Below are 27,857 nucleotides of genomic sequence, written 5' to 3'. Positions count from 1 at the left end.
TGTTTGTAGGTTGGGGGTACTCCTGGATCCAGCTCGGCAGGGAGCTTCTGGAAACTTCAGCTGGTGCAAAATACTGGGATCACAAGACCCTGTTAATTTACCAGCTGCACTGGCTGCTGGTTTGTCTTTGAGTGCAATTCAAGTTGCTGGTTATTACATTTATAGCCCTTGATGGCTTGGCACAAAGCTACTTTTGGGACTGTCTCCTCCTATATGAAGCTGCCCACATGTTAATATCAGACAACGCCATTGCCTTCTAGGATATGGTTGGTGGTGATATACAAGAGTGCTTTTTCTGCAATGAAAAATCTCAGTGCCCCAAAAGCTTGGATTAGCTCCCTCCAGGCCCGGCACCAGTGGGCATCCAGGCTGGGCAGTGACTGAAGGGCCCAGGAGCTCATAGGGCCCCTCACCACCCCCAGCACTGGGCCTGGTCACCTCCTCCCACCACCTGTCTTTGTTGCTGTGGGAGACCACCAATGCTGCTACCGCCACTACTACCTCCTCCTCCCTCAGCACTCACCCATCCCTTCAGCAGCTAGAGGCTTCATTTGCTCTACCACAAGCCCTTCTGCAGTCACTGCCAGAAGAATGTCTGGCCCCACCCTCTCAGAAGCAGCCCCCATGGTGTGGAAAACTTCTTGTCATGGACACCACTGCAGCTACAGTGTCTGCGAGGCAGTTTCCCATGCCATGGAGACCCAATGGGCAATGCGCTCAAGAGGAGGAAGAGGTGATGGTAGTGATGCTGGTGGCCCCTGCAGCAATGAAGACGAGGGCAGAAAGTGGTGACCAGACCTAGCCCTGTGGTGGTGAGGGGCCCACTGTGCCCAAGGGACTCCAGATACCTGAAGCTGGCCCTGGTTCCCTCTGTACTTATGTTCCACAAGCAGTTGAGGCCTTTTTCAGCAAACCTTTGATTCTCTTGCTGCTTAAATTATTAGATATTTGTTCTGGTTTTTTGTATTCTTTTGCTGCATTTAATTTGGCTATGTGTTGGTTTATTATCTTAGGGTTGAGTTTGTTTTTGAATTCTTAAAGCTTAAAAAAAATTTAAAATGTTTTTAACGTTGTTTTGTTTTAATGTATTTTAAGGTCTGGTTTTATGATGTTTTAAAGTGTTTTTAGTGCTTCTGTCTGCCGCTTTGGGCTCCTGCTGGGAGGAAGGGCGGGATATAAATCAAATAATAAATAAATAAATATACTTATCTCGTTATGTGGTGAGCAGTTTTGTAAAGTCTAGGCATTGAAAAACTGAATATAAATATCTTGATAGACAAAATAAATAAATAATGTAGAAATAAGCATCTTGTTACTGCAAATAAAGACTCCTCCTCCTATTTTCAAGTCCAAGAACATACTTTGGTCAAGACCAAAAGTTAATAAGGTCGTCTGGCATGGATGAACTATGTAACAGGTTGCAACAATCCAGGCTGTCTTGGCTGTCCCTGAAGCTATTAAAAAGGAATAGCCATGTCTCTGACGAGACAATGTTGCCACAGCTCACTGCCTCATCACTTAGCTACTTTCCATCTCATTTTTCATAGTGGTCTTGACAAAAGAAACAAACCAGATGCCCAGAGAGTTTGCATTAGAGTTGCTGGCTGCTAACTCTTTTTGTAACAAGTGGCACTTAGGAGCATAGGAAGCTGCCATATACTGAATCAGACTATTGGTCCATCCAACTCAGTATTGTCTACACTGACTGGCAGCACCTCTCCAGGGTTTCAACAGGAGTCTCTCCCAGGTCCATCTGGAGATGCCAGGGATTGAAACTGGGGCCATCGGCATGCAAAGCAGATGCTCTACCACTGAGTTATGGTCCTTCCCTGAGATGCCCTCTTGGTGCTACTTTTCTTGTCATGCAGTGAAAGAGAAAGTGGCACCTGTTCAGCACCATCATCATGCAGTAATGGTTGCTTCAACAAATCAGTTTAATGGGGACTCGGTGTTGCTCATGCATGGAAGTTTTTCTCAGCATCCACACGACACCATCCTCATCAAAATGCCTTCCCGTATCCCCCCCCGGTTTAATCCGAATTTACAATTTCTGCAGGTTTTTTACTCATCAAATTTTCAGCGGAAACAGTAGATCTGGATTAAATGGAGAAAATATGGCATTTTGATGACAACAAGGTTGTGTGAACACTGTACAAAACCTCCGTACATGAGCAGCACCAACTCCACAATTAAATTATTGTGTGGAATCACCCTAACTGCTAAAGATGCAGGAAGCTCAGTCAGGAAAGAGGAAACCCTCTTTTCTGACCAAGCCTCTGGCACCTCTATATTTAATCATTTTCAAATTATCAAATAGTTTGCAGCCCCATATTTATTCATTTTTCATCAGGAGCAATTTCAAAACTGATATAGGTCTTCCTGTATTGCCTTCCTTCCATCATCACCCCTTTAAATGAAGTTAATATTCAAGTATTATACCTATTTGGATTCTGTTGTGAGTGGGGAGAAAATCAAGTGTATAAAAAAAATCCAAAGCCACAGGAAGCTTCTGAGTTCAGATTTATGACTCAAATAAAAATCCTATTAACTCCAATTGTAGCTGAACTGAGGGGCAGCACACCAAACTGAGACAAAAGCATTAACACTGCAACTTTTATCTCTTACTTAATATTAGGGGCCATGATGTTCCTGTGAAATACATTCTGACCCTGCTTCCTGGGGCACTGCAAGGGAGACGGGGAAAGGGCAGAGCAAGAACTGTTGATCTGAAACACACCGAAGGCATCTTCAGAAGAGCTGTACTGATTTATGTTACAGACAAACTGAGAGGGATTAAGGGAAGGCTCTGCATTGCTCCCAGGAGAATCGGGCACATTCTGTTGCTACACATAAACTCAAAGAGAGCAGAGACCTTCCTGGAAATACTATCAAGCGCGGGTAAGTTATCTCTGGATTCATGAACTGAGAGTAGTTTGAGTACACATATTATCAGAATTAGTTAAGGAAGAACCTGAGCATTACTAGGGCTAAGGTAAGACTCCCCCCCCCAGTTTGTGATGAAAATTGGGGTCCGCTACGAGGCACAGTGAGGACTTTTAAATTTTTCCCATTTCTTCATGGGGGAAAACAACAAAAAACAACACTTCCTTTTGCTTTTTTCTTGACCTCATAATGTTCCAGACACAACCCTCTTCTGGAGCATGGTGATGGTGGCAAAAATGGCTGCTGCTAAAAAACATGGCTGCTGCCATTTTGTGGTGGCAGCCATTTTCCTCTCACAATGCCCCAGAATGCTGCTGTGCCTGGGGCAGTCTGAGGTCAGCAAATGGCAGTGCACTGGCTGCTGAAGGAAATGCATTCCTTTTGGATGGTGAAGAAAAAGGAAAGAAGAATAAAAAGGAAGACCCTACTACTAAACGAAAGTAGCCCTCCAAATTTGCTACCTCCACCCTATTCGGCCCACTACCAATACTAGGATTGCCAAAATGATAACTACATCAATCCTGATCTAAACTCTGGTATCTACACTCCAAATTTATATTGGCTTTATACCAATTAAACTGTTATGGCTTACACCGAACCATCTGTGGGTTTTAGTTTGATGAAGGGCGTGGGTGGATAGCCAACCATTTGTCAATCACCTGACTTCATATTTTATTTTGAAATCAAATTTTATTACAATGCCAGGTGATGCATTCAATGCCACCAGCCATAAACATGGATGCAGCTTTGGAAGGCAGGTTGAAGTGCTAGGCAGATTTCTGTTTTCTAGTAATTTTGAATGACAGGACAAATTAGAGTTTCTCCTGTTAGAGTGGCCTTTCCCAACCAGTGTGCCTCCAGATGTTGTTGGACCACAATTCCCATCTTTCCTGACCATTGGCAATGCTGGCTGAGGCTGATGGGAGTTGTGGTACAACAATATCTGGAGGCACACTGGTTGGGAAAGGCTGTGTTAGAGGTTTATAATGATTTAAATCACATCAGGTGATTTACACTTCACAGAAGAACCAGGAGCACGCTCCAAGCAAGCTCCCAATTCTTCCTTTGCGAGCCTGACTCAAATACAGCCATGGCTGTAAAGAAAGATGGGAAGTACTTTTATGAGGGTGCTCCTGATCTTTCCGTTTAAATTTGGCACCACAGTTTTTCCTGTCCTGCACCTAATATCATATGACACTATGACACCCCTTTTTACTATAAAACCTGGTGGGAGCAGCTTGAGTGTGTGTTTTTAAATTCAGCTTCCAAGAGATTTCGCAGTTGTTCAGCAGATCAACCCGTTCCCCCTCCAGATGTGGCTCTACTTCTCCTTTTCACCTTCTTCAGGTGAGACTGTTGATGTGCTGAACCGTTGCCTGACCGCGATAATGGACTGGATGAGAGCTAATAAACTGAAACTCAATCCAGACAAGACTGAGACACTGTTGGTGAGCTCTTTCCCTGCCCAGATGGTGGATGCTTATCCTGTTCTAGATGGGGTTACACTCCCCTTGAAGGAACAGGTTCGTAGTTTGGGGGTCCTTTTTGACCCTTCCTTGTCGCTCGAGGCTCAAGTGGCCTCGGTGGCAAGGAATGCGTTTTACCACCTTCGCTTAGTAGCCCAACTACGCCCCTATCTGGACAGTGATGATCTCGCCTCGGTTGTTCACGCTCTGGTAACTTCTAGACTGGATTACTGTAATGCGCTCTATGTAGGGCTGCCCTTGAAGACTGTTCGGAAACTTCAGCTAGTGCAAAATGCGGCTGCCAGGCTGTTGACAAGGACCAATCTGTCTGCGCATATAACACCTGTCCTGGCTCGCTTGCACTGGCTACCTATTTGTTTCCGAGCTAGATTCAAGGTGCTGGTGTTGACCTATAAAGCCTTACACGGTGTGGGATCGCAATACCTTGTGGAACGCCTCTCCCGCTATGAACCTACCCGTTCACTTCGTTCTGTATCTAAGGCCCTCCTCCGGGTACCAACTCACCAGGATGCCCGGAGGACTGTTACTAGATCTAGGGCCTTTTCTGTGGTGGTCCCCGAATTGTGGAACAGCTTATCGGAGGAAATACGCCTGGCGCCTACGGTTCTTTCTTTTAGGCGCCAGGTTAAGACCTGGCTGTACTCCCAGGCATTTTAATGTTTAATGCTTTATGTTTAATGTTTTTAGTTTAATGTGTTTCTCTGTTACTGATTTTATTTTATATTGTATTTTAATCCTGTTTGTACACCGCCCAGAGAGCTATTAGCTATGGGCGGTCTAGAAATGAAAATAAATAAATAAATAAATAAAAATAATGGAAACACTTTGATCTAGTGACTAGGTGTTTACAGTCTAAGAGGGACAGAGGTGTTTTGAACACATATTCTCTGCCCTGAAAATAGTATCTCAGCATGCAGCAAATGTGTTTTCACATCAGTACCACCACACTTAGAATGCACGTCTATAAGGCTTTCAGATGGCATTGACCCATATGTGAAAAGCCTGTGTGAGAGGTCACAAGGCTGCTCAGGCTAGCCCCGCCTGCTGCGCACCAGTCATACACAGCACTAGGCACCCGAGGAGGGGCTCAATGCATGTATCAATGTATGCACATAGAGCTCCTTCACACAAGGGAGAATTGTGATTTGGATTTCCTCTCAGGTGGAAGAGCCAGGGATACCAACAGGATTTCCTATTCCCAGTACACTGTATGTAGATCGGGGCCTCTACATTCCCGTCCACCACCACCCATCTCCCTACAATCTATTGGCAATAACTGCTTCTTATTAACATATATTACTAATATGAACAGTTATTTTGAATCCGCAGTCTTGATTTATTTATTTAACAGATTTTTAACCTGCCTGGAGAGTTCCTACCCTCACGGGCATTCTGCAAGAGTTATAAATAGTTTAAAAATAATCATTTAATTATTAAATAACATTTAAACATTAGAACAACATTAAAAAGATAGGAGCAGTTAAACAAAATTGTGTTGCTTGAATGAAACAACTCTCAGCCTAACCTACCTCACCGGATTGCAAAGATAAAAATGGGGGAGGACTAGGGATGGGTGACAATTTCAATTCAGTTCGCATTTCAAGCAGAATTTATCAATTTTGCAATTTCTGAAGCAATATGAGAACTAAAACACAGCCATCCTTCAAAATTCACATTTATTAGAATTTTGGGATGCAGTTTGCCAACCAAACAATATTTATAAAAATGCATATATTAGGGGGAAATGTGCATAAAAATGAATACATGAGTAAAAATAACATGCAAAGAGACATGAAATGATGAGAAATGGCTTGCAAAAATGTATATCTTTGTCAAAACTGCCTACAAAAATGTGCTTATTTGGAGAAATTCACACTAAAATGGTGGAGAATTTTCATGAGAATTTTTTTTTAATCCACAGATTGCTACAGAAATGTAGAGAACTGAATTTAACATTGGAAAAATGAGAAACTGAGAGAACCGAACAGACAGATCTTTCCATCCCTAGGGAGGACCCAGGAAGAAAAGTGAGGTGCAAAAACATCATGTCATATTCACAAACCATGCAGTGAAGGGGAAAAACATGCACCAAAGTAGCCCCTCCATGGCTTTAACTGCAACTTTCCACAGTTCTGATATTTTACAGCAAAATACAAAACAACAACAAAACCTGCCAAAACACACACATAAATATTTTAAGTATGTACAGCTTGAGTGAATCAACACTTATCTTAACCTACCTCACAGGTTTATTGAAAAGATAAAAGGGGTAGGACCCAGGAAGCAAGGTGCAAACACATCATGTCGTATTTGCAAACCATGCAGTGAAGGATAACTGCAAAAATACCAACAAAACCACCCACAAAATTTGCCAACATGCACACACAAATACAAATACTCAAAACATATGCAGCTTGAGGGAACCAACACAGCCTAACCTACGTCACAGGATTGCTAGAAATACTCCATACACACATACACACGCTGGAGATGTAAAAATACATACATCCCAGATAACAGTTTGCTGTCAAAACCAGTTGGTCATTGCAGAATATTTTTTTAGAAAAATCAGTATTAGTCTCCTGCCACATAAAAGCACCTAAATAAGCCTGCCTAATTGCGTAAAAAAATAGGATTGAAAAGGGAAAGATTTACAACACAATCATTTGCTATGTCTACTCAAAAGTCAGTTGATTTGCAGCACAATCCTAACCATGCTTACTCAAAAGTAAGTCCTATTGAATCCAATGGGATTTACTCACAGGTATGTAGGATTAGCATTTCTGCTTTACTCCCAGAAAAGTGAGTACAGGGTTAAAGCTTCATATTGGGAAGGTTTTCAAAACAGACTATGGATTACACATATAAACTGCCCTTTTAATCAGCCCATGAAAATTTAAACTTGTTTGACTCCTCATATTTAGAAAACTATAACATATTGTAATGTCATCATAAACTGAATTAGGGTTGCCAGGTCAGAAGCATCCCAAACCCTGAGATTTCATGAGTGATGTCATGATGGCAGGCCAAGTGATGTCATGGGGCAGGTCCAAGTGATGTCATTAAGCATGATACATTAAGCATCAACCACAGTTGTTTGGAGCATACAGTTCAAACAAAAACATTTCTCTGATTGGAAATTAAGACAGAAATCTTAGCTAAAAGATGGAGTTTGGATAGGGAACATTCAATCTAGCTAAATTGCTTCTGATAAGAAGGGTTTAAGTGCTCTCAGGCCAGGCCAGTCACCAGAAGGCCACTGTTGGAAGAAAAAAGCCTAGCGTTATGAACATGTTAGATGCAAGCACTCAGGAGTAAAGATGGATGCCCCTGAAGGCTGCAATTTTAAACACACTTACTAAGGGACTAAACCCCATAGAACTCAACAGGACTTACTTCTGAGTAGATATAGTTTGGATTGTACTGTTTGTAAAGCTTTACTAGGGATCCTCTGCAAAGATATCCATAGCCAAGCTGTGTTGGCAACCCCATGCCTGGAATGCCCTGCTCCTGTCTTTTAACATGGCTGCTCCAAACTTCTTTACAGATTTACCTTTCACTTCAGAAAGAGGTCAGAGAAATGAGTAAGAGTAAGATTCTCTACCCTTTTCTGTCTACCTGTGGGGTGCTATAAACTCACTCTGACAGCCAACCCAATTCCAATGAGTAATAATTGACAGAGAAAACGCACATTGTTTGGTCTACCTTCACAGTCAGTAGCTTGAGAACAACAACAGTTGCAGCCATGCTGCCCAATATGTGAATTCTCTTTTACAACTATTGGGCAAGAACCAACCATCATGCAAATAACAAGGTATCATCAGTGGGTTTAAGGAGGTTGAGCTAAGTGCATGGAACCACTGTTGTTGCTTCTATGGATATAAGGGAGTGAGGTTAAAGGTAAATGAAATGCAAATAGAAAAAGAAAAAGACAGTGATGATTTCCTAAATGCAATACCATACCAACCACAAGATTCCTATGAGAAAGGCAAAAAACTCAGCATCCCACAACTAGTCAGGATTCCTAACCAAAAACCAAAACTAAAAAAATCCTGGCAGCCAGTCAGCCAAGGTCACAGAAATCCCCAGGCAGCACAACCTGACATGGGGACTGCAGTTAATGCAGAATGCTGTGGCACGTCTGCTCTGAAATCTGCACTGGTTGCTGATTTGCTACCAAGCCAAGTTCAAAGTGTGCTTTCCATGTTACAGCTGCCACATAATACTTGTTCTGCTCTTGTAAGAAATCATTCCTTTAGTGTGGCAGCACCTACGCTTTGGAACTCCCTGCCTATTGACATTAGGCAGACGCCTTCATTGTACTCTTTTCAGCACCCGCTAAAAACGTTTTTGTTTAGGCAAGCCTACCCAGGCATGTAGAAGCTATTGTGTATTTTATCTGTTTTTAATTCATTGTTGGTTTGATTATTTTGAATGTTTTAAATACCTGTCTTTAACTGTTTTTGCCTATAATTTTGTTTTAATTCTTTCTGTAACCGACATTGAGATTTTTTTTACACTAAAGTGGTATATAAATGTTGTAAATAAAATACATTAATAAATTTTGGAGTCACTGTGGCCCTGTGGAGCTATAGCCCTTCCCCTGTTTAAAAAATTGTTCTTTTCAATTCACTAATGAATGCACATCATACCTAGGGCAGATGCACACCATTCATTTAAAGCACATTCAACACACATTTGAAGTACATGAATCACACCACAGAATCATGGGAACTGTAGTTTGTTAAGGGTGACAGGAACTATAACTGTGAGGGGAAAACTACACTTCCCATGATTCTTTGAGGGAAGTCATGTGCTTTAAATGTGAGTTAGATGTGCTTGAAATGTATTGTGTGGATCTACTTAATAAACCTTGCCTGCATGTAAATCATTTTAATTAAAATGGAAATGATCTATAAAATTTACTGTGTGACTATGGGCTCCTCACCATCGCTCAGCCTATATGCCCCTCAGGATGAAAACAACGGAGGGGAACCATGACCACCCCAAGGAAGAAGGGCACACTTAAAATACAGAGGAAATAATATACAACCATTGTGTGAAATCAGATACTTACTGGGACATAGCATGAATAAATATTTATATAAGCATGACTGTCAAAGACCTTTATTATTTACACAACCTATTTATTTTTTATAAACCTATATATTTATAGTGCAATCCTACGTTTGTTTACTCAGAAGCAAGTCCCAAAAGACAGATGGTCAAGGAATACCTAATCACTTTGAAGGAGTTCAAATCGGCAGGGCCCGATAAACTGCAACCTAGAGTATTGAAGGAACTGACTGAAGAACTCTCAGAACCACTGTCTATTATCTTTGCGAAATCATGGAGGACTGGTGAAGTGCAGGATAGAGTGGAGGAGAGCTAATGTTGTCCCTATCTTCAAAAAGGGCAAAAAGGAGGAACTGGGGAACTACAGACCAGTCAGCCTAACATCAATCCCTGGGAAAACTCTGGAGCAGATTATAAAGCGGTCAGTCTGTAAGCACCTTGAAAACAATGCAGTGATTACTAGAAGCCAACATGGATTTATGAAGAATAAATCCTGCCAAACTAATCTTATCTCATTTTTTGATCGGGTAACCTCCCTTGTAGACTGTGGGAATGCTGTGGACATAATATATCTCGACTTCAGCAAAGCTTTTGACAAAGTGCCCCATGATATTCTGATTAGCAAACTAGCTAAATGTGGGCTGGATGGAACAACTATCAGGTGGATCCACAGTTGGCTCCAGAATCGTACTCAAAGAGTGCTTATCAATGGTTCCTTCTCCAACTGGGCGGAAGTAATGAGTGGGGTACCACAAGGCTCAGTGCTGGGCCGAGTGCTCTTCAACTTGGATGAGGAGGTACAGAGCATGCTTATCAAATTTGCAATGATACAAAATTGGGGGGCATAGCTAATACCGTGGAAGATAGAAAAAAAAATTCAAAGGGACCTTGATAGGCTGGAGCATTGGACTGAAAACAACAGAATGAAATTCAACAGGGATAAATGCAAAGTTCTACACGTAGGAAAAATAACCAAATGCACAGTTATAAGATGGGGGATACTTGGCTCAGCCATACTACATACGAGAAGGATCTTGGAATTTTCGTTGATCACAAGCTGAGTATGAGCCAACAGTGCGATGTGGCTGCAAAAAAGGCAAATGCTATTTTAGGCTGCATTAACAGAAGTATAGTTTCCAAATCGTGTGAAGTATTAGTTCCCTCTATTCAGCACTGGTTAGGCCTCATCTTGAGTACTGCGTCCAGTTCTGGTCTCCGCACTTCACGAAGGATGCAAACAAACTGGACCAGGTTCAGAGGAGGGCAACAAGGATGATCAGGGAACTGGAAACAAAGCCCTATGACGAGAGACTGAAAGAACTGGGCATGTTTAGCCTGCAGAAGAGAAGACTGAGGGGAGATATGATAGCACTCTTCAAGTACATGAAAGGTTGTCATACAGTAGGGATCTCTTCTTGATCGTCCCAGAGTGTAGGATGTGGAATAATGGGATCAAGTTGCAGGAAGCCAGATTTTGACTGAACATCAGAAAAAACCTCTGAACTGTTAGAGCCATACAACAATGGAACCAATTACCTAGAGAGGTGGTAGTCTCTCCAACACTGGAGGCATTCAAGAGGTAACTGGACAGCCATCTGCCGGGAATGCTTTGGTTTGGTTTCCTGCGTTGAGCAGGGGGTTGGAGTTGATGGCCTAATAGGCCCCTTCCAGCTCTACGGCTTACTCAAACAGGGAAGCATGCAGAGAACTGCAACTTCAAGTGATAAGGAACATCATTCACCCAACCCAAAATTCAGAATCATCTACTTTAAGCAGTTTTGCAACCGTTTATACTTGTCTTAATGGTTATTGGATTTTAAAGAAAGGTATTTCTGATTGTGAGCTGCCTTGGTTTCCAGTCTGCAACCCTACCTCACAGGGTTGTTGGAAAGACTCCATATATACACACACACTGGAGATGTAAATATACATACACCTCATATAATAGGTTATTGTCAAAACCACTTAAGTCATTGTAGAACATTTTTTAAAGAAAATAAAATCAGTATTAGTTTCCTACATAATAAAAGCTGTGATACCTAAGTAAGCCCTGCCTAATTACTTTAAAAATAGGATTGGCAGGGGAGAGAAAGATTTACAATACAAACACAATTATTTGCTATGTTCACTCAAAAGTCCAACTTATTTTCAGCACAATCCTAATTCTTTGCTATGTCTACTCAAAAGTAAGTACTACAGAATTCAATGGGGTTTACTCTGGGTATGTGGGATTAACATTTCAGCATTACTCCCAGAAAAGTGAATATTGGATTAAAGCTTCATATTGGGAAAGTTTTCAAAATACTGCCCTCTTCAACAGCCCAAGAAAATTTAAACTTGTTTGACTCCTGCACACTAGAGAGAGAAAGGCTGAAAGCTATATACTTACTCAATTGATGAGATTTTAAGGTAAGCAGGAAAAAACAACAGTTTTCTGGCTTTGCAATGGGGTCTAGGCACTGCCTGGAGGTCAGCAAATCACAATTCTGACTTCACTTACTGGCTACAAACCTGAAGGGGCAGGGTTAGAGCAACCAGTAATGAGCTCCTTTAACAGAAGTTGCAGGGAGGGGGGCTGACATTTTAGTGTATATCTCATGAACCAGACCACCTAGAAACTTACTTTTCTTAAAATGAAAGCTGAGAGTCCAGAGATTAAGGTGAGTCACCCAGAGACCCAGAGAGGTCCCCAAAAATCTGGAGTCCCCGGGCGAAAACCAGAAACCTGGCAACCCTAACCTGAATGTACTTTTTCATTTCTGTTCAAGTTATTTGATAAATAAAATGTATAATATGCTATTTTTGCAAGTAATTAAAAAAACCTGTGCAGGTATACAATTATCATCATCACTGAAACTGTATACTGTGAATACCTACCAAGATCCTGGTATGATCTTCTCTTCTGTACCTCATCCTGTGCATGTACACAGAGAGAAAACTGGGTACAGGCAGGCACACATGCTGCTATAAGCTTAACTCATGCGATGTGCAGACAAGAAGGAAAAAGCAGCTATTTTCAGAATTTGCAAAGGGTTTTAGCTATTGTGTGGAAGTCACCAAATCCCTTGTCAATCACAACTCTGATTTCACTTATCGGCTAAAAGCTTGAAAGGCCAGGGATTGGAACAGCCAGCTACTATCTCACTTTTTAAAAAACAAGTTGCAGCAGTGGCAGGGAGCTGACATTTTGGTGTATATCTCCTGATCCAGAGCACTGACACTGTGTGCATCTGCACCATCAGAAACAGCAGAGCCAATGTGATAAGAAGCAGAAGAGAGCCCTAAGGTTTACATTAGCCCTGTTCAGGTGGTCTAAATTCCATTTATTTATTTATTAATAAAGGAACCTAGGATAGCAAACATGTCAATAATAAAACAAAATAATTAAAAACAACCTTATACGGTGCAGACAAACACATCAGCCCCATTGCTGTCGCTGTTGCAGGAGAGGGGGAGATAACCTCTGAAGTGGGAAGCCTGCCCTACTTGTTCTAAACCGTGCTTTGAGCCTATATGACAGAAAAAAGTTTCCCACTGCAGAAGTTATCTCTCCAACTTAGGGAAGAGTGGTGGGTGGTGGTGTGTTCATCCTCACTGTCCTTTCCTGCATGAATAGGGCTACTCTGTTTCTTAAACCAGGAATAGGATGACTGACAATTAACATTACTCCCAACAATTCAAAGAAACTGACTAACATTACTCCCAACAATTCAAAGAAACTGATGCAGCAAATGCACATAGTCAACTCATGCATTTGGAACTGGTGGACATCTCCAAGAAGCAGTCGTTCAAGATCCCTGCCTTGCAGGTAATCTGGAAGCTGCGCTTACTTAACTTTTCCATCATTTCTAGGAACATGTGGTGTAACTCTCAGCATGATCAGTACAAAAGTTGAAGAGAATTCAGGATAAAGGATGTATTTGTTGAATTGAAAAAACTGTCTGATGTGAACATGGCCTTGCAGGAAGGTGAGGCAACCTGCTTCAAGTGGCACCATAGTGGGTGAGTGAAGATTATTTTATTTTATTTTTAAGAGACTTCTATACCACTTTTCAGTTGATGCTCCAAAAGCAGTGTACAAATCACTTTTTTAGAACTTTAAAAAGTCTTGTTGCACCATTCAGACACAATTCCCACCTTCATCTGTTCTGTCACTATTCTGGAAGTTATTAAACCTTACTGTTTTTTTCCTGCTGTATTGCTGCTCTTGCTAGTAGTCTATGTTCTTATTTTGTTATCCTGTTTTAATACTGAGATTTTAAAGTGCTGGCCCTAGCAGAGGGAGGGTCACTTCAGCCAGCAAAATGTCTTCATCTGGCACAGTGTCCCAATGGCTAGGACAGCAAAAGCCAAGGGCAAAAGCTGGGTTACAGGGAAGTGGGGACACAGGACGCAGTAATTACACAGTGCCCATACATTGAGGCTGGTGACCTTCCCCCAAGCTGGCGATCTAGCATTATTGTTTCCATTTTCAAAAAAGGCAACGCGTCAGATCCTCAGAACTACAGACCAATTAGTCTCCTGGACGTTGCCTCCAAATTGCATGGACGGTACCTTCTAAACAAGCTCCTTGAGTGGGAGGGTAGTAATTCTATCCTCTATGAGGAGCAGGCAGGGTTTAGAAAGGGCAGAAGTACTGTCGACCAGGCCTTGGTTTTGCAGCATCTCATCAATAAAACAATCAGGGGTCTAAACAAATCTTTATACGCAGCCTTCGTAGACTTTACCTCAGCCTTTGACCTTATAGACAGGGACCTACTTTCGCAAAAACTGGCTGAGACCAATATTGATAGGAGACTGTTGTTCCTGATTTGGACCCTTCATCAGGACAACACCCTACAGGTTCGTTTAGGCCTGCAGGGCACTCTTTCCCGGGAGGTTAAGATTGCTAGAGGGGTAAAGCAGGGTTGCATCCTGGCCCCCTTCCTGTTTAATTTCTTTGTCAACGATATTGTCCCTGTAATGGCCTCTCCCTCCTTTTTTCCTCCCTCGGTTGGTAATCGTAAGACCCCATTACTCCTTTATGCCGATGACTTAGTATTGCTATCCCTAAACAAAACTAGCCTTCAAAGGATGTTAAACCATCCAGGTGCCTATTGCGTGGCCCAACGTTTAACACTCAACTATACCAAAACTAAGATCCTGGTCTTTGGCAGGAAGAAAAAAATTTCCAACTGGACCTTGAATGGGCAACCCCTTGGAACAAGTTCGCCTATTTAAATACTCGGGCATCTGTTTCACTGAGAACCTTTCTTGGAAGGCCCACATAAAATCAACCAAACTGGTAGGTGCCAGATCCATAGCACAACTCAGAAAGTTCTTCTATGCTAGAGGGGGCCAATTGGTTAATCCCATGATCAAGGTCTTCACTGCTAAAATTACAGCCGCTATACTTTATGGGGCAGAACTTTGGGGGGAAACTGCTAAGAGGGAGATAGAGACCCTACAAAACAAGTTTCTGAGGCAGACATTGGGCCTCCCCCCTGGAACACCGGCAGCTCATCTCAGAGTAGAGTTTGGTCTTCCCTCGCTCGCAGCCAGAATTGATCTTGCCTATTTCAGGTACTGGCGCAGAGTCTTTAGGATGGCCGATCACTCCCTCACCAAATCATGCTGGTTAGAACAACTTACAAAGGGGGGGTGGGCCTTTGGCTGCCAGGCAAAGCTAGAGATGTACAACCTCACCATGGGGGAATATTTAAGTCTAAGCCCCCGAGCCCTTAGGAATTGGGTCTTTGATCAGGATGCGAGACAGGATCGGGCATCCATCGTAGCCGCCCCATTTTCTAGCTGGTATCCCTTACTGCATGTTAATCACGCCAAACCACATTATTTCGAGAGGCTAACATTTGCCCCTGTCCGTAGAGCCTTTTCGGAACTAAGGTTTCAGCTGATGCCCTCTGCCTATTTAGACGGGAGCTTCGTGGGCATTCCAGTTGACGAACGGGGATACATCCTGGGGTGCAATTCAGTGGAAGACATTGTTCATTATTTGTTAAATTGCCCATTGTATGATGAGCCTAGACAGAAATTCTTGGCCCATCATATTTACACCTCGTCGGATAAATCCACCCAGCAACAGGTCATGGAGCTTTTATGTGATAATCAGAATCATGTGATGTTAGCCGTAGCCAACTTTGTGTTGGCTGCCAGGAAGCTGCAGGAGACCCATGTTCAGAAATATAAAATCTCCTGAGCACTTTCTTATTTCTGTACTTTGGCTCATTTTATTTGCATGTTGTTTTAACTGTAACTGTTACTGTTAAATTGACGACATGCAGCCGATCCTGTGTTGGTGGCCAAGAAGTCGCATGTGGCTCATATGCAGAATCATAATATTCTTTGAGTATTTCTGCACTTCTGTATCTTGGCCTATTTTAATTCTATGTTGTTTTAATTGTTCAAATTGTTGTATTTTGCAATGGTCTATGGCTGAATGCAATAAATTGAAATCGTAAACACTGAGGCTGTTGTTATTTTTCTTATAACAGTACCTAATATGGTATACACAAAAGGAAAAGTGATGCTGATTCTGACTTTAATTCTTCTCATTTGAAGGTGTGCACTTAAACCTGGTATGCGCTTGTGGTTCTCCAGACTTATATCTCCTCTAAAGCTGTCTCTGAGTCATCATTAATACCTCCCCACAAGTCCTGTCTGAGTTCTGATGGGATGGCAAGACAGGGAAGAAAGGAGAGAGTGTGAAAGCACACTACAGTACAGCCACAAATTAGTGAGGAAAGAACAGAGAGGGACCTTACCTCAAATTCCCGAATGATAGTATCCAGCTGGGAAGATTTAAGACGGGCTTCATCCATCAAAGCTAAATTTCTATCAAACTGCACAATGTAAGCTGTATGGTGACCGAACCTTGATACTCTGGAGAGGAAAATGTCAGCCACTTTCTGATGATCTTCCCTAAAGCCACAAAGGACAAACAAGGAAAGGTTGCACCATTTCAGGTTTATTAGTTTAGAAAAAAGGTGAGTAAGGGAGGATGTTAGAGGTGTACAAAAATTATGCATGGTGTGGAGAAAGTAAAAAGGGAGATGTTTTTCTCCCTCTCTCATCACCAGAATCCAGGATCATCCAATGAAGTTGAATGGTGGGAGATCTGGGACACACAAAAGAAAGTATGTCTTCACACAGCTCATAGTGAAACTATGGAATTAACTAACAAAAAATATAACAGCGGCTGCCAACTTGGATGGTTTTAAGAAGGGGCTAGACAAATTCAGGGAGGATTAGAATTGCTAGCAGTCATAACAGCTATGTACTATCCCCAGCATTGGAGAAATGATGTCTCCAAATACCAGTTGCTGGAGAACATGAGCAGGAGGGCGCTATTGCACTCATCTCCTGCTTGTTGCTTCCTAAGGGCATCTTGTTGGCTATCATAGGAATCAGGATGCTGGACAGCTCCTTGAAAGTTTGGATGACAACCCGGAGCAGATTCACTGCCCCACTGACATCAGAGCCACCAGCCTCCACTGGGTATTGTCAAACATCTCACAAGCCATAATATTGTAATGGCTGTTTTGTATTGCTTCTAAATGTTTTTATGTTACTATATGCCATGATGTTTCATAAGAGGGTGGGAAATAAATGAATAAATAAATGGCTGGTGGGCTGTATTTGTCTTCCTGGCAAATAAGTAAATTCTGTTTATTTTAAATGTTGATATCCCACCCTATCCACTCTAGTTCAGGGTAGATTCTGTTTCTCTTCCTTCACTTACGTAGATACTGCAGAAGATATCTATAACTTTCTCTCTTGTGTTGGGATCCCAACCTTGCAACAAAAGGAAGCTTTAACTTAATGGTAGAGAAAACGAATCTATTGAAAACAAGGCAACTGAACCTCAGAAGCCAGATATATAATGCTTGAGTGCATAATGTCTGGAGTCATTACAGATAATGCTACCATGTTCCTCTGACATATATAATCTAAAACTCCAGATTTTAGATTAAAGGATAACCTTGCAGTATTCAGAATGAGATCATCTCAAGATAAATGGTCTTACAGCTGCTACTTTTGATTATCCCTGTCTGAAGAAATAGGTGCTTGCTTCTCTTGAAGAATTCAAGAGGCTGGAAAATGGATACTGTCCTTAGGTGGTTTAAAGTAAAGACCTCCCCAACTCACTTACCAGTTCAGAACTTTTTCTTCCAGCTCTTCCAATATTTCTTGGTGCAATTTGTAGATTTCTGGGATCTCATTCAACCCGTTCTTGAGCTTTGCTTCTTCATAATCATTGCCATCATCATCTCCCAGCACTTTTAAGACAGCCTCGTAGAAATCCTGTGAACACAATTCAGAATACCATCTGTAGCCTGTTGCCAAATCCTACTCATACTTTCCTCTCCAACATCTTCAAAATCTGTACTTTGGTGCTAAACCTCTTGTTCATGTCTTGGTCATTTCTCTTTTTGACTCTCCCTTTCCTCTCCTTCCCTCCTATTGTCTCACTTCTCTTCAACCACAATTTTTTTCAACCATAAATAATTTTCTGATGTGGTGCAATCCTCTCATATAATTCAAGTACCCCCATGTCAACAGCTTGCAAACCTCTCAGGAAGACCTTTAAAATGGAATGACAGCTTATTTTATTTATGTATTTATTAAATGTATATCCTGCCTTTCCTCCCAAAAGGAGCCCAGAGTGCCAGAGACGCTTGGCCCAGAGGCACTGTGTGAAATTGGAGGGGTTACAGATGAGAGAACTGGTCCATGTTAGCCAATTATTGCTTGCTTGCCCGTTGGTTTGAACCATTTTTCACAATGCTCTTGCTAACAAAAATCTTTTTCTACTACAATAATCTGTCTGTTATTGTATCACCACAATCACATTACCAGGCTCCAAAAATCTCTGTAGCAGCTTCCTTAAGTTTATGCATCAACTTTCAGTACCTAGTCTTCATATTCAGTAATAGGCAAAAAAACTCTTGCAGTTTAAGAATGTACCTATAGCCAACAGATATTTCTATCGAACTTTAAAAAATAGGGAAATTGGGCAACTATAGTGAATGCACCAGGGAGCAGGAGACCTGACCTCCTCTCTGAGATACTGTACTGCCCTACAAATTTGTAAAAATGCAAACACAATTTGGGTTGGACTTTCACAATTCCCCTGCTTTCTAATGTTTGATAGAAATATCTGTTGGCTATAGTACACTCTTAAACCACAAGGTGTTTTTGCCAATTAGTGAATTTCTCTGCTTTTTAAACTGAAATGGGATCCTGTGGAAGTTTGCTAAGAAAGAATTGATCATTTGCATGCTTATTGAGTTCAATGGGATTTACTCCCTTGCAATGATGCTTAGGATAGGTGAAATTGACCACGATGAGATGGGGAGGGGAGGAGGAGGGGTAGGGGTAGGGGAGGAGGAAGGGCAGAGGGGAGGAGGGGAATGGGAGCAGGCAGGAGGGGTAGGGGAGGAGAAAGGCTGGTTTGCATGCTTATTGAGTTCAGTGGGATTTACTCCAGTACAATCATGCTTAGGATAGCTGAAACTGACAATGGGGGAGGAGGAGGAGAGGGAGAGAGGGCTGAAGTGGGCAGGGAAGGAGGAGGAGACAGGAAAGGGGAAGGAGGGGAGGGACAGGAGAGGGAAAGGAGAGGAGAGGCGGGAAAGGGAAAGGCAGGTCTGATCATTTGCATGCTTATTGAGTTCAATGTGATTTACCCCCATGCAATCATGCTTAATAGGTAAAACTGACCATGGAGGGGAAGGAGGAGGAAGGTACTGGAAGGGGATGGGGGATGGGGAGGGAGGGGTGAAGGAAGCGTGAGGGAAGGGGCAAAAGGGAAGGGGATAGGAGGGAAGAGAAGGGGAGGGCAGGTTTGATCATTTGCATGCTTTTTGAGTTCAATGAGATTTGCTCCTGTACACTCATGTTTAGGATAGTAGAAACAGACCTGGAGGAGGGGCAGGGAGGGGAGGAGTTTGCATAGGTGGGCACTGGGCAGAGGGGAAGCCCCTTTCCTTTCCAAAAGGAAAACATATCATTGTTTTTCAGGGTTTCCTCCACCTTTTTATTCTACAGCAGCCACGTGTAGTCTCCCACACAAATTTGAACCATCCTGGCCACATCCACACCAGACCTTTATTTCACTTTAGACACTCAGGACTTCCCCCAAAGACTCCTGGGAAGTGTAGTTTGTGAAGGGAGAGGCCCTAGTTGGTAGGAGAGACCCTATTCCCCTCACAGAGCTACAATCCCCAGAAGAGGGTCTGTCTGTTAAACCACTCTGGCCACTGGAGCTCTGTCAGGGGAAAAGTAGTCTCCTAACAACTCTCAGCACCCTTCACAAACTACACTTCCTAGGATTATTTGGGGGAAGCCATGACTGTTTAAAGTGAAATCAGTGTCTGGCATGGGTGTGGCCATCTGATCAGGCAAACCAAACAGCTATGCGTTTGGCTTTTAGAACACTGACAGTTCTTATTGAGCATGCCTGACACTATAATAGACTTCAATGTTAAATTTATTTAATTAAAAATCAGCCAGGAATTTTTTTAACTTTTTTTCAGAAGATGAAAGTCAGAATATAGGGCAAGGTCAGTAATAGGATTACAGGTACTTTGTGAACATGGCTGATTTTTAATTAATTTCAACATATTACGAGACTACTGGCAGAAAAAAGTCCAAGAGGGCTCTCAATTTCCCCCCTCTTGTTTCACATTTTGAACTCTCAATTCTCTCTGACTGTTTTGTGTATCACCATGAAAAATTACAGAGTTGTTAAGCAAGCGTTTCTGAATTCAGGACTATAAGTATTGTAAGGTTTTGTTTTGCAATGAGCTTATGGGAAGCAGCAAAATGGCATGGAGGGTTTTTTCAATTTAACACTGCAGAATGTGAAAAATCCATGCTGGCTATAGTATACAGCCACTCTTGTGGCTGTATAATTTAAAGATGTCACTCTGCTCCTAACTACATTTTACCTCCAGCAGCAGTGGCCAGTGACTCCATGTCAGTGGGGCAGTGGAATCTGCTCGGGGTTTTAGTCCAAACTTTCAAGGAGCTGCCCAAGGTTTTTCAGTGGATTCACTGGCCCACTAACATTAAGTCACCTGCTGCCACTGAACTGCAACCTTCCCTTAATCCGTCTTCTTGTCCTCTCCACTTTGTAAAATCTAATGCATTCTGGTTACCCTTTGTTCACCTCACCCACTCTCGCTTCTAGCTATGCTTTCTCCTATACTGTTTCCTAGTCCTGCTAAAAAAAATCCTTCATGAAAACAAATTTTGTTATTATGTTGTTTTTTAAGATAACAAATTCCTTGCACACCCATGTGGAAAACTGGAATTTCAGTTCTCTCTGCCCTTATGCCCTTACCATCAAGGCACTAAAAAACCTCTCCTATTGCCATAGTTATCTGTTCCCCTCTTCTGCAATCACTGCGGAGATCTAGGAGCACCACTACAAGATTTAGGCTGCAGTCCTTTACACACTTGCCTGGAAGTAAGTCCCACTAAACTCCATGGGCCTTACTTCTGAGTATATATGTATAGGATTATACTGTTAATGGTCCTAATGTTGGATGGAATCTCTTGGAAATGAAAAAGTTCTCTGTCAATACCACCAGCAAACACATCTGGAAAAGCACAAAAGCAGGGGACATGCTGTTTGAAAAGAGTGTGAAAGGCATGTGGCAGTTTGCTCCTCAGACTATCAGAGCTCAAGGATCTGAGTCGTCTTCTCAGACAAGATCATTCTGTCTCTGCAGGAAAGCATGTGTTAAAAAGATACTGTTCCATGGCATTTCCATGGAATCAAATCATATATCACTGTTCATCCCTCATTTTTGTAATTAACATCTTGCCTTTCTGCTTGGCCTTGTTAGTAGGACTTGTGCTATCATACACCAGCAAGTCCACTTATAACTCAAAAACTCACAAAGCAGGTGGGCAAAAATAGATTTGGCATAAAATCAGGCCAGAGCTTGACCCCCACCAGCAATAATCCACAGCAATGGTTTTGTCGCTGTTGATTTTTAAATACTGGTCAGAGGAGACCCAATGCTCTAATTTCGGTTTTGTGTATCCTGTGGTAGGGATAGCAATGGCCAAAGTTACCCCACTGCCAAGGAGGGGTTAGTTTGAATCAAGCTTCAGCTCCAGGAATGGCGTTCAGTAAAACAGTGGAGTATTGCAACATATTAAGAAATAAGAGGGTGCCTCTGAGTATGTGCAGAGTGCCTTTCCATCACTATATGGAGCCCACCTGGGATTAAGTGGCAGAAATGATCATCATAAGCTTTTGCCAAACATTTTCAGCCTAATGGTATACATGTGTGATTATCTGCACCTAGTAAATTGGTGGTGGTACTAAATATATGTTATATTGCTTGAATAGTGGGCAGGGGTTACAGTGGCAGCAGTTGTAGTACTTATTTCCACCCCTTTTTCCTGATTTCTAGATAACACATTCAAATACATAAGAGAGGGGGTAAATAAAAGACAGTTGCTATCAAATTGAGGGACATCCATCACTGGGCTTCCACAGAGCACTTTGCTGCCACTTTATGACTAAGTAAATAAAACCTGAGGCCTCATTCCTTTCGCCTGATTAAGAATCACAGTCTGGCTTTCCAAGTTTGGTTTGGAGGCTGTATTTACCATTTCCACTTTGTTTTAACTCATAGAATTTTCTGCAGAAACAGTACATTTGGCTTAAATAAAAAAATAATATGGGACAGCATTTTTACGAGGACCATGTCATGTGGATGCTGCGCAAAAGTGGCATACCTGTGCAGCACCAAGTTCACACTAAACTGCTGTGCAGAAGCACCCATGGACCCGATGACCAAAACTGAGCCACTATGTTCACGGTGCTCTCTGCTGCTCCTCTGGTATCCTGCATCATCCCATAAATCTTTGCCCTTCTTGCAGTATCAAAGCATTGTAGGGTTTGTGCAGAAAAGCTAGCTGAGTATTTCTATTGTGCCTGGCAAGTATCCTGCAGAACTATTCATGGGTATAAATTCTCCTCTTTATTCCCCTGGAACAGATACGCTCAGAAAGCAGTCTGAGCCAGGCAATTGGGTGTTCCTTGTTCTGGCCCATGTTAAGGCTCTTGCAGGCAAAATTTCTTGTTTTCTGCCAATCTAATTTTTATGGGGAAAAATAACCGAATCTTACATTGTCTGTGAAAATAAGTGCACACCGGGGGTAACTGGAAGCACATTTTAAGCTTCTGCTAGCACTAAACCATATGGAATCACTTAGAAAAACATTCTGTGCTTTCCCAATTCTTCCTTTGCATCCCAATAAACCATAGAAGTGTCTGGAGAGTTTGATTGCACAAGAAAGAGGAAGGAAGGAAGAAAGAATGAGTGACTGACAGAGGAAGAGTGGGAGCTGTGAACTGGAAAGCCAGCTTGAAAGAGATACCCTCTGAAAATGTGGGGTCTGAAAGCTCCCAGTGGTTCCCTCATGGGAGCTGCAGCAGATGTGGATGTTACAAAGTTTCCTGGTTTCATAAAAAAAGATTATCTGTCCTGATCCGACCTTCCTGTGCTGTTTGTTTGAGGGAAATACATCGTTAACTCTTTCAACGGACAAAGGGACCTGGAATATCATATGACACTTTAGGTAATACCAGGAATATGCCTGGTAAAGAGATATCGTTGGATTATGGGCGACAGTAATTCCAGCCGGCCAGAGGATATCCTGGGTCTATGATGATGATGATGTTCTTGCACCTGGCACTTCCTCTCTTTCCTTGGTGTTACTGTTTTCATGTGTCACATCATTTTTATCCTGTATATACGCTCATACACTAACCCCTTTCTCTGGAATTGCCACCCTTTCTTCACACACTTTTTATGGGGAATTCATATACAGCATCACTGTTAAACTGTTGCATCCCATTATTTTTGTGTTGCTTTTTGTGGCCTTTCTGAACACTCAGAAAAATGAGCATGAAATGAGGCAAGTAGTTTTGGCTCATTTATCTTCTCTTGCATTAGTCTTTTTTAAAAAGCTATTTTACTGGATTGTGGCTAAAATGTGAAGGGGATAGGTGTCCAGTCTCTGGTGCTGGATCCATCACTGAGGGCCTCTTGAGTAAGAGCTAAACCAGAGGAGCAATTGCACTGTATGATGTATCTGCTGCTGCCCTTTACCATTTCACACTGAAAGTCCTCAGAAATCCAAGCATTTTCTAGAATATTTCCCCCTCAGAGTTCATCACACATCATCAAAACTGGCAGCCAATAAAGCTATAATCACTTAGCAGAACCACTAATAACAAGACAGACAAGTTTTTCTTTCTCAGGCAAGTCCAGCAAATTTAATTATATTATTAATTGTCTCAATTGATATGTGATTATAATTAATTCTCAGATGAATAAATGAATTCCAGTAGCCTGGATGACTAGCTTCACAATGATTAATTCTGCAAAACTGAAGCCTGTTTGTAATTGCTATAAACATCCGTTTTTAAAAAATGCTGTTGCCTAAAGTGCCGAAAGCCTGGGAAACTATTAATCAAAGGTAAAGTACTTTTGCAGTCTCAATAACTCTGATCAATCACAATACCTGAAAGCCTCCAAATCCATCATCTGAAAAATACAGCCAAAGAAAGGAGAAAAAGGTACAAAACATTTTTTAGCTCATACAATTTCCTGCTATATTCAAAATTGCGGAAAGAACTACAGTCATCCTATTACATTATAAATGACTCATGGGACTAAACCAGAGTGCACGTTCCTGGCACTACTTCTATCTTTTAAAAAATTGCAACTGTTATTTCACATTTATAGAGTGCCAGCTGTTTGCTAGGCACTGAACAGAACATAAACGTGACATGGTCCTGAGACCTAAGCATGATCAGTTGAATCCCAGCTTTTTGTAGCTCACTCTCATGAATGGTGGAAGTATCAATTAGTCAACAACAGCATTCAGATGTAACAATAAACTATGGGTTTATTACACAAATGAGCTTTGGACTTGTAGTTTCACCCCTCCTCTTCCCTTCTTTACAGCTGCACAACTGAGAGTTTACTTCCATTTTCATTCAAACAGCATTATGTCTTAACCCTAAACTGTGTTTAATCTTAACTATGTTTTACTGAAACAAGAAATCTTCATAAAGTAAGGCTTGAAGTTGGCTTGTTTGCCTGAGACTAAACTCCAGGTTGGGACAGAGCACTAAATTGGTTAGAAGCAATAGCTTCAGCTCTCCTCATTATGGCCACTTCAGAGAAGGACAGGGAGCATAGTCTCATGCAGGCTTGTTCACATAACAATAAAGCACAGTTTATCATTATGTCCAAATATTGCCAATGTAGACTTTACATGTCTCTGATGGTTGGAAAGTACTGCTAAAATATTTATGGCATTATTCATGAATAAGGTATTTTAAGTTTTTGATTATTCTATTGAATTATTTGGAAATGTTTAAATTTGGAAATAGGGTTTCTTCCTGAAAATCTAATTGGGACAAGAAAGATTTTATGGGCTAGGTACTGGTAAAACGCCAAGGCACCGTTAATTCCTGAAAAGGTATTACATCTTGCTGAAATGGGAAAAATCATCACAGTTATAAAAATATGGGGTGGTTTGTTAAGGAGCAATGATCTTGTTAGTAAGTGCAATCCATTAATAAAAGACTGGATCATTCAAAGTCACAATATATCTCTTTGGAATGACAAAAATTTGCATTTGTATAACTTTATTATTATTATTATTATTATTATTATTTAAGGTAAACACTGAATAAAACACTATCAAATTTAAATTATCCACATCAGTTTAATCATATCTATTAAAAACATACCTCAAGAACAGGTCTATTAGGATTTCTGAAAAATGATCTGACTCAGACATTACTGAGTCAATCACATGGGAAGGAAGTGCTGTAAGTATGGACAGCTACCCAGAAAGCTTTCTGGTTTGCTCTTGTCATATGTACATGGTGCACTAATTTAGGAACTAATACAGTGTTTGTGGAAGATCTAAGAGACTAAGATGGGGCACTGGGTAGTCTCAAAGTTGGGCAAAGCTCAAACTATAAGAGTCTATATGCCCTTTTTCCTGTAAGTGGCACTTGGGGTATCAGTGTCTTTTCTGATATTGAAGAAGAGGCATTGCTGAGGCTGCAACATGATTGGCCTTACAGTGCACAGCACAGCAATGTTCTCTCATTACCCATCCCTGTTTTTCCAGTTGGAGATGAACTGTAGTAAATTCTAACAATTTGTTTGCTATCCCCCCACTGCTGGGTGGAATCCAGGTCATGGATCCTGAACTCAGTGTGTGAACACTCATGCACACACACACACATGTGCATACACAAAATCAAATGAAGTTAAGCACTGGTAAACTGTAGAATGCATGTTTCAAATACTGCATCAGTAAGCTCTTTGCAAAACACTTGGCCAAAAGCCAAGTAGGGCTGGCATGCTCTCTGTATGTGTGTGTGTGTGTGTGTGTGTTTAAAGGAGGGACACGAAGTAGCTGAACAGCCATTTTGGCTTCCTGTTCCCTCTGTAAAGACTCATGAAAAGTTATTTTCCTACCTCCTAGTTAGGAAAAAATGAAGAAACAGAAGAATAAATGAATCAGCCAATTGCAACTGAAAACAGCCTATTGTTCTCATATGTTATATGCCTCTAGGCTTTTATTAAGTACTTTGGGGCACTGTAACATTCAAAGCAGTTCTTTCATTTAGCTAGACTTCTCCCATTCATTGGAGGATTTCATTAGCAAAACAAGTACTTGATTAGTCCAACACAACTTTCTTTTTTTTTTTTTCAATAATTTTTATTCAGATTTTCATAAAACATACAAGACAAAATCATAAAACATTCAAAGACAAAAAACAAAATCAAAAATAGTTAAACAAAAAGAAAAAAAGAAAAAAAAAACAAAAATAAAAAATAAAGAGTAAAATATTGACTTCCCATTTGTCAAAGATCAAATCAGTTATAAGTCTATAATATATAACAATCCTGTCTCTTAAGTCATATTATAAAATCACTTTCCTCCAGTAGTTATCTTACTTAATCATCAAATCTCATAAACATTACTTTATTCTTTCCACAAAAAGTCAAAGAGAGGTTTCAATTCTTTAAGAAATATATCTATCAATTTTTTTTTCCAGATAAGCATATCGATTAATCCATCTCATTACTAATTATGATAATCTTATTGTCATAACCATAGTCAAAATAAACATTTCAATTAATCCATCACATCAGAATCTGTTAGGTTCAGTAATTTCAGTAGCCATTGTTCTATTATCTCTAGTAATTCCATTTTCCATCTTCCATCTTCAGTAGTCTTGTTAAGTCCAGTAATTTCAATATCCAATCTTCCATTATCAGTATTCCATAATAATCTTGCTGTCAAAGCCATAGTCATATAGTAAGAGTCTGATGGGAATTACCTCTATCCCAAATATTTTCTTGCCATCCATTCTGAATAGGTTGCTGAAATACTGCTGTAAAATCATATCTCTGTTCTTTTTTTCAAAATACACTGGGTCATCTCTTAAAAGTTTTTCCATTGTCACATGGCTGCAGTTAATTCCATAGATTTTCTCTATATTAGGCTCCATCACATCATTCCAGTCCAGAAGATAGTCCATGCCATTGATAACTTTATCTCTAGAATCTTCATTAATTTCTTCAGAGATAACATTGAGTTCCAAACAATAGATTTTATTTCTAAAGTCCATAGACTCCAAATCTTGTTCCTGTTCCACGTTTGTTCCAATCTCCGGGATCTCCTCTCTCACAGGGACCCCTATTCCAGTCTCCAGGGTCTCCTCTCTCACAGGGACCCCTGTTCCAATCTCCGGGGTCTCCCCTCTCACAGGGACCCCTTCCAGGGTCACCTCTCTCACAGGGACCCTTATATCTTTAATCTCCTGCTTCATTTTACTCAATTCAATTTTCATTATCTCAATCTCATCCATTATTTTCTGAAACATAGTTATTTCCAGATTCTCAGCCACTTTCTTAATTGCCATTTTAAAAGAAAAATATAGGAAAACCACTTCTTATTTCAGCAACAATTGGGTTAATACTCCAAACTTGGTGACATCACAGTATAAACAGAGCAGACAGCCTTATCTCTCCAATAGTTAAGTAAACAAAATGCAGTTCCCAGGATCGAAACAATTAATGGCAATCGTCAAGAAACAGATTCGTCAAAATAAAATAGACCAAAAAGAGAGTAGTCTCAAAACAGTATAATATTTTTCAAAATAAAAATCTGGAATAGAAATCCCTCTTCTGTGTATATCTTTAGAATGCAAATCCAGGACAGCTTTTTGCAACAAAAACAGAGATAAGCTATTAATTAGTGCGTAGCAGAGAGAAGTTACGGCTCCCC

General features: G+C 41.1%; 1 protein-coding gene across 11 annotated transcripts in view; it reads right to left on the bottom strand.

Moving 5' to 3' along the window:
- Window positions 1-27,857, bottom strand: part of FGD5 (FYVE, RhoGEF and PH domain containing 5) — a 295,580-nt gene that overhangs the window by 94,193 nt on the left and 173,530 nt on the right. For all 11 annotated transcript variants that reach the window (XR_009761507.1, XR_009761505.1, XR_009761506.1 and 8 more), the window contains 2 exons: window positions 17,656-17,807; window positions 16,268-16,424 (listed from right to left, as the gene is read on the bottom strand). Coding sequence is in view for 7 of the 11 variants with exons in the window: in XM_061618450.1 (XP_061474434.1) it covers window positions 16,268-16,424; window positions 17,656-17,807 (309 nt within the window). In the remaining 4 variants the exon portion in view is untranslated. The remainder of the gene's footprint in view (window positions 1-16,267; window positions 16,425-17,655; window positions 17,808-27,857) is intronic.

The sequence above is a fragment of the Rhineura floridana genome, chromosome 3 (assembly GCF_030035675.1).
Source record: "Rhineura floridana isolate rRhiFlo1 chromosome 3, rRhiFlo1.hap2, whole genome shotgun sequence".
In the NCBI taxonomy this organism is placed as follows: Eukaryota; Metazoa; Chordata; class Lepidosauria; order Squamata; family Rhineuridae; genus Rhineura; species Rhineura floridana.
This window is presented reverse-complemented; position numbering and strand designations above follow the sequence as displayed.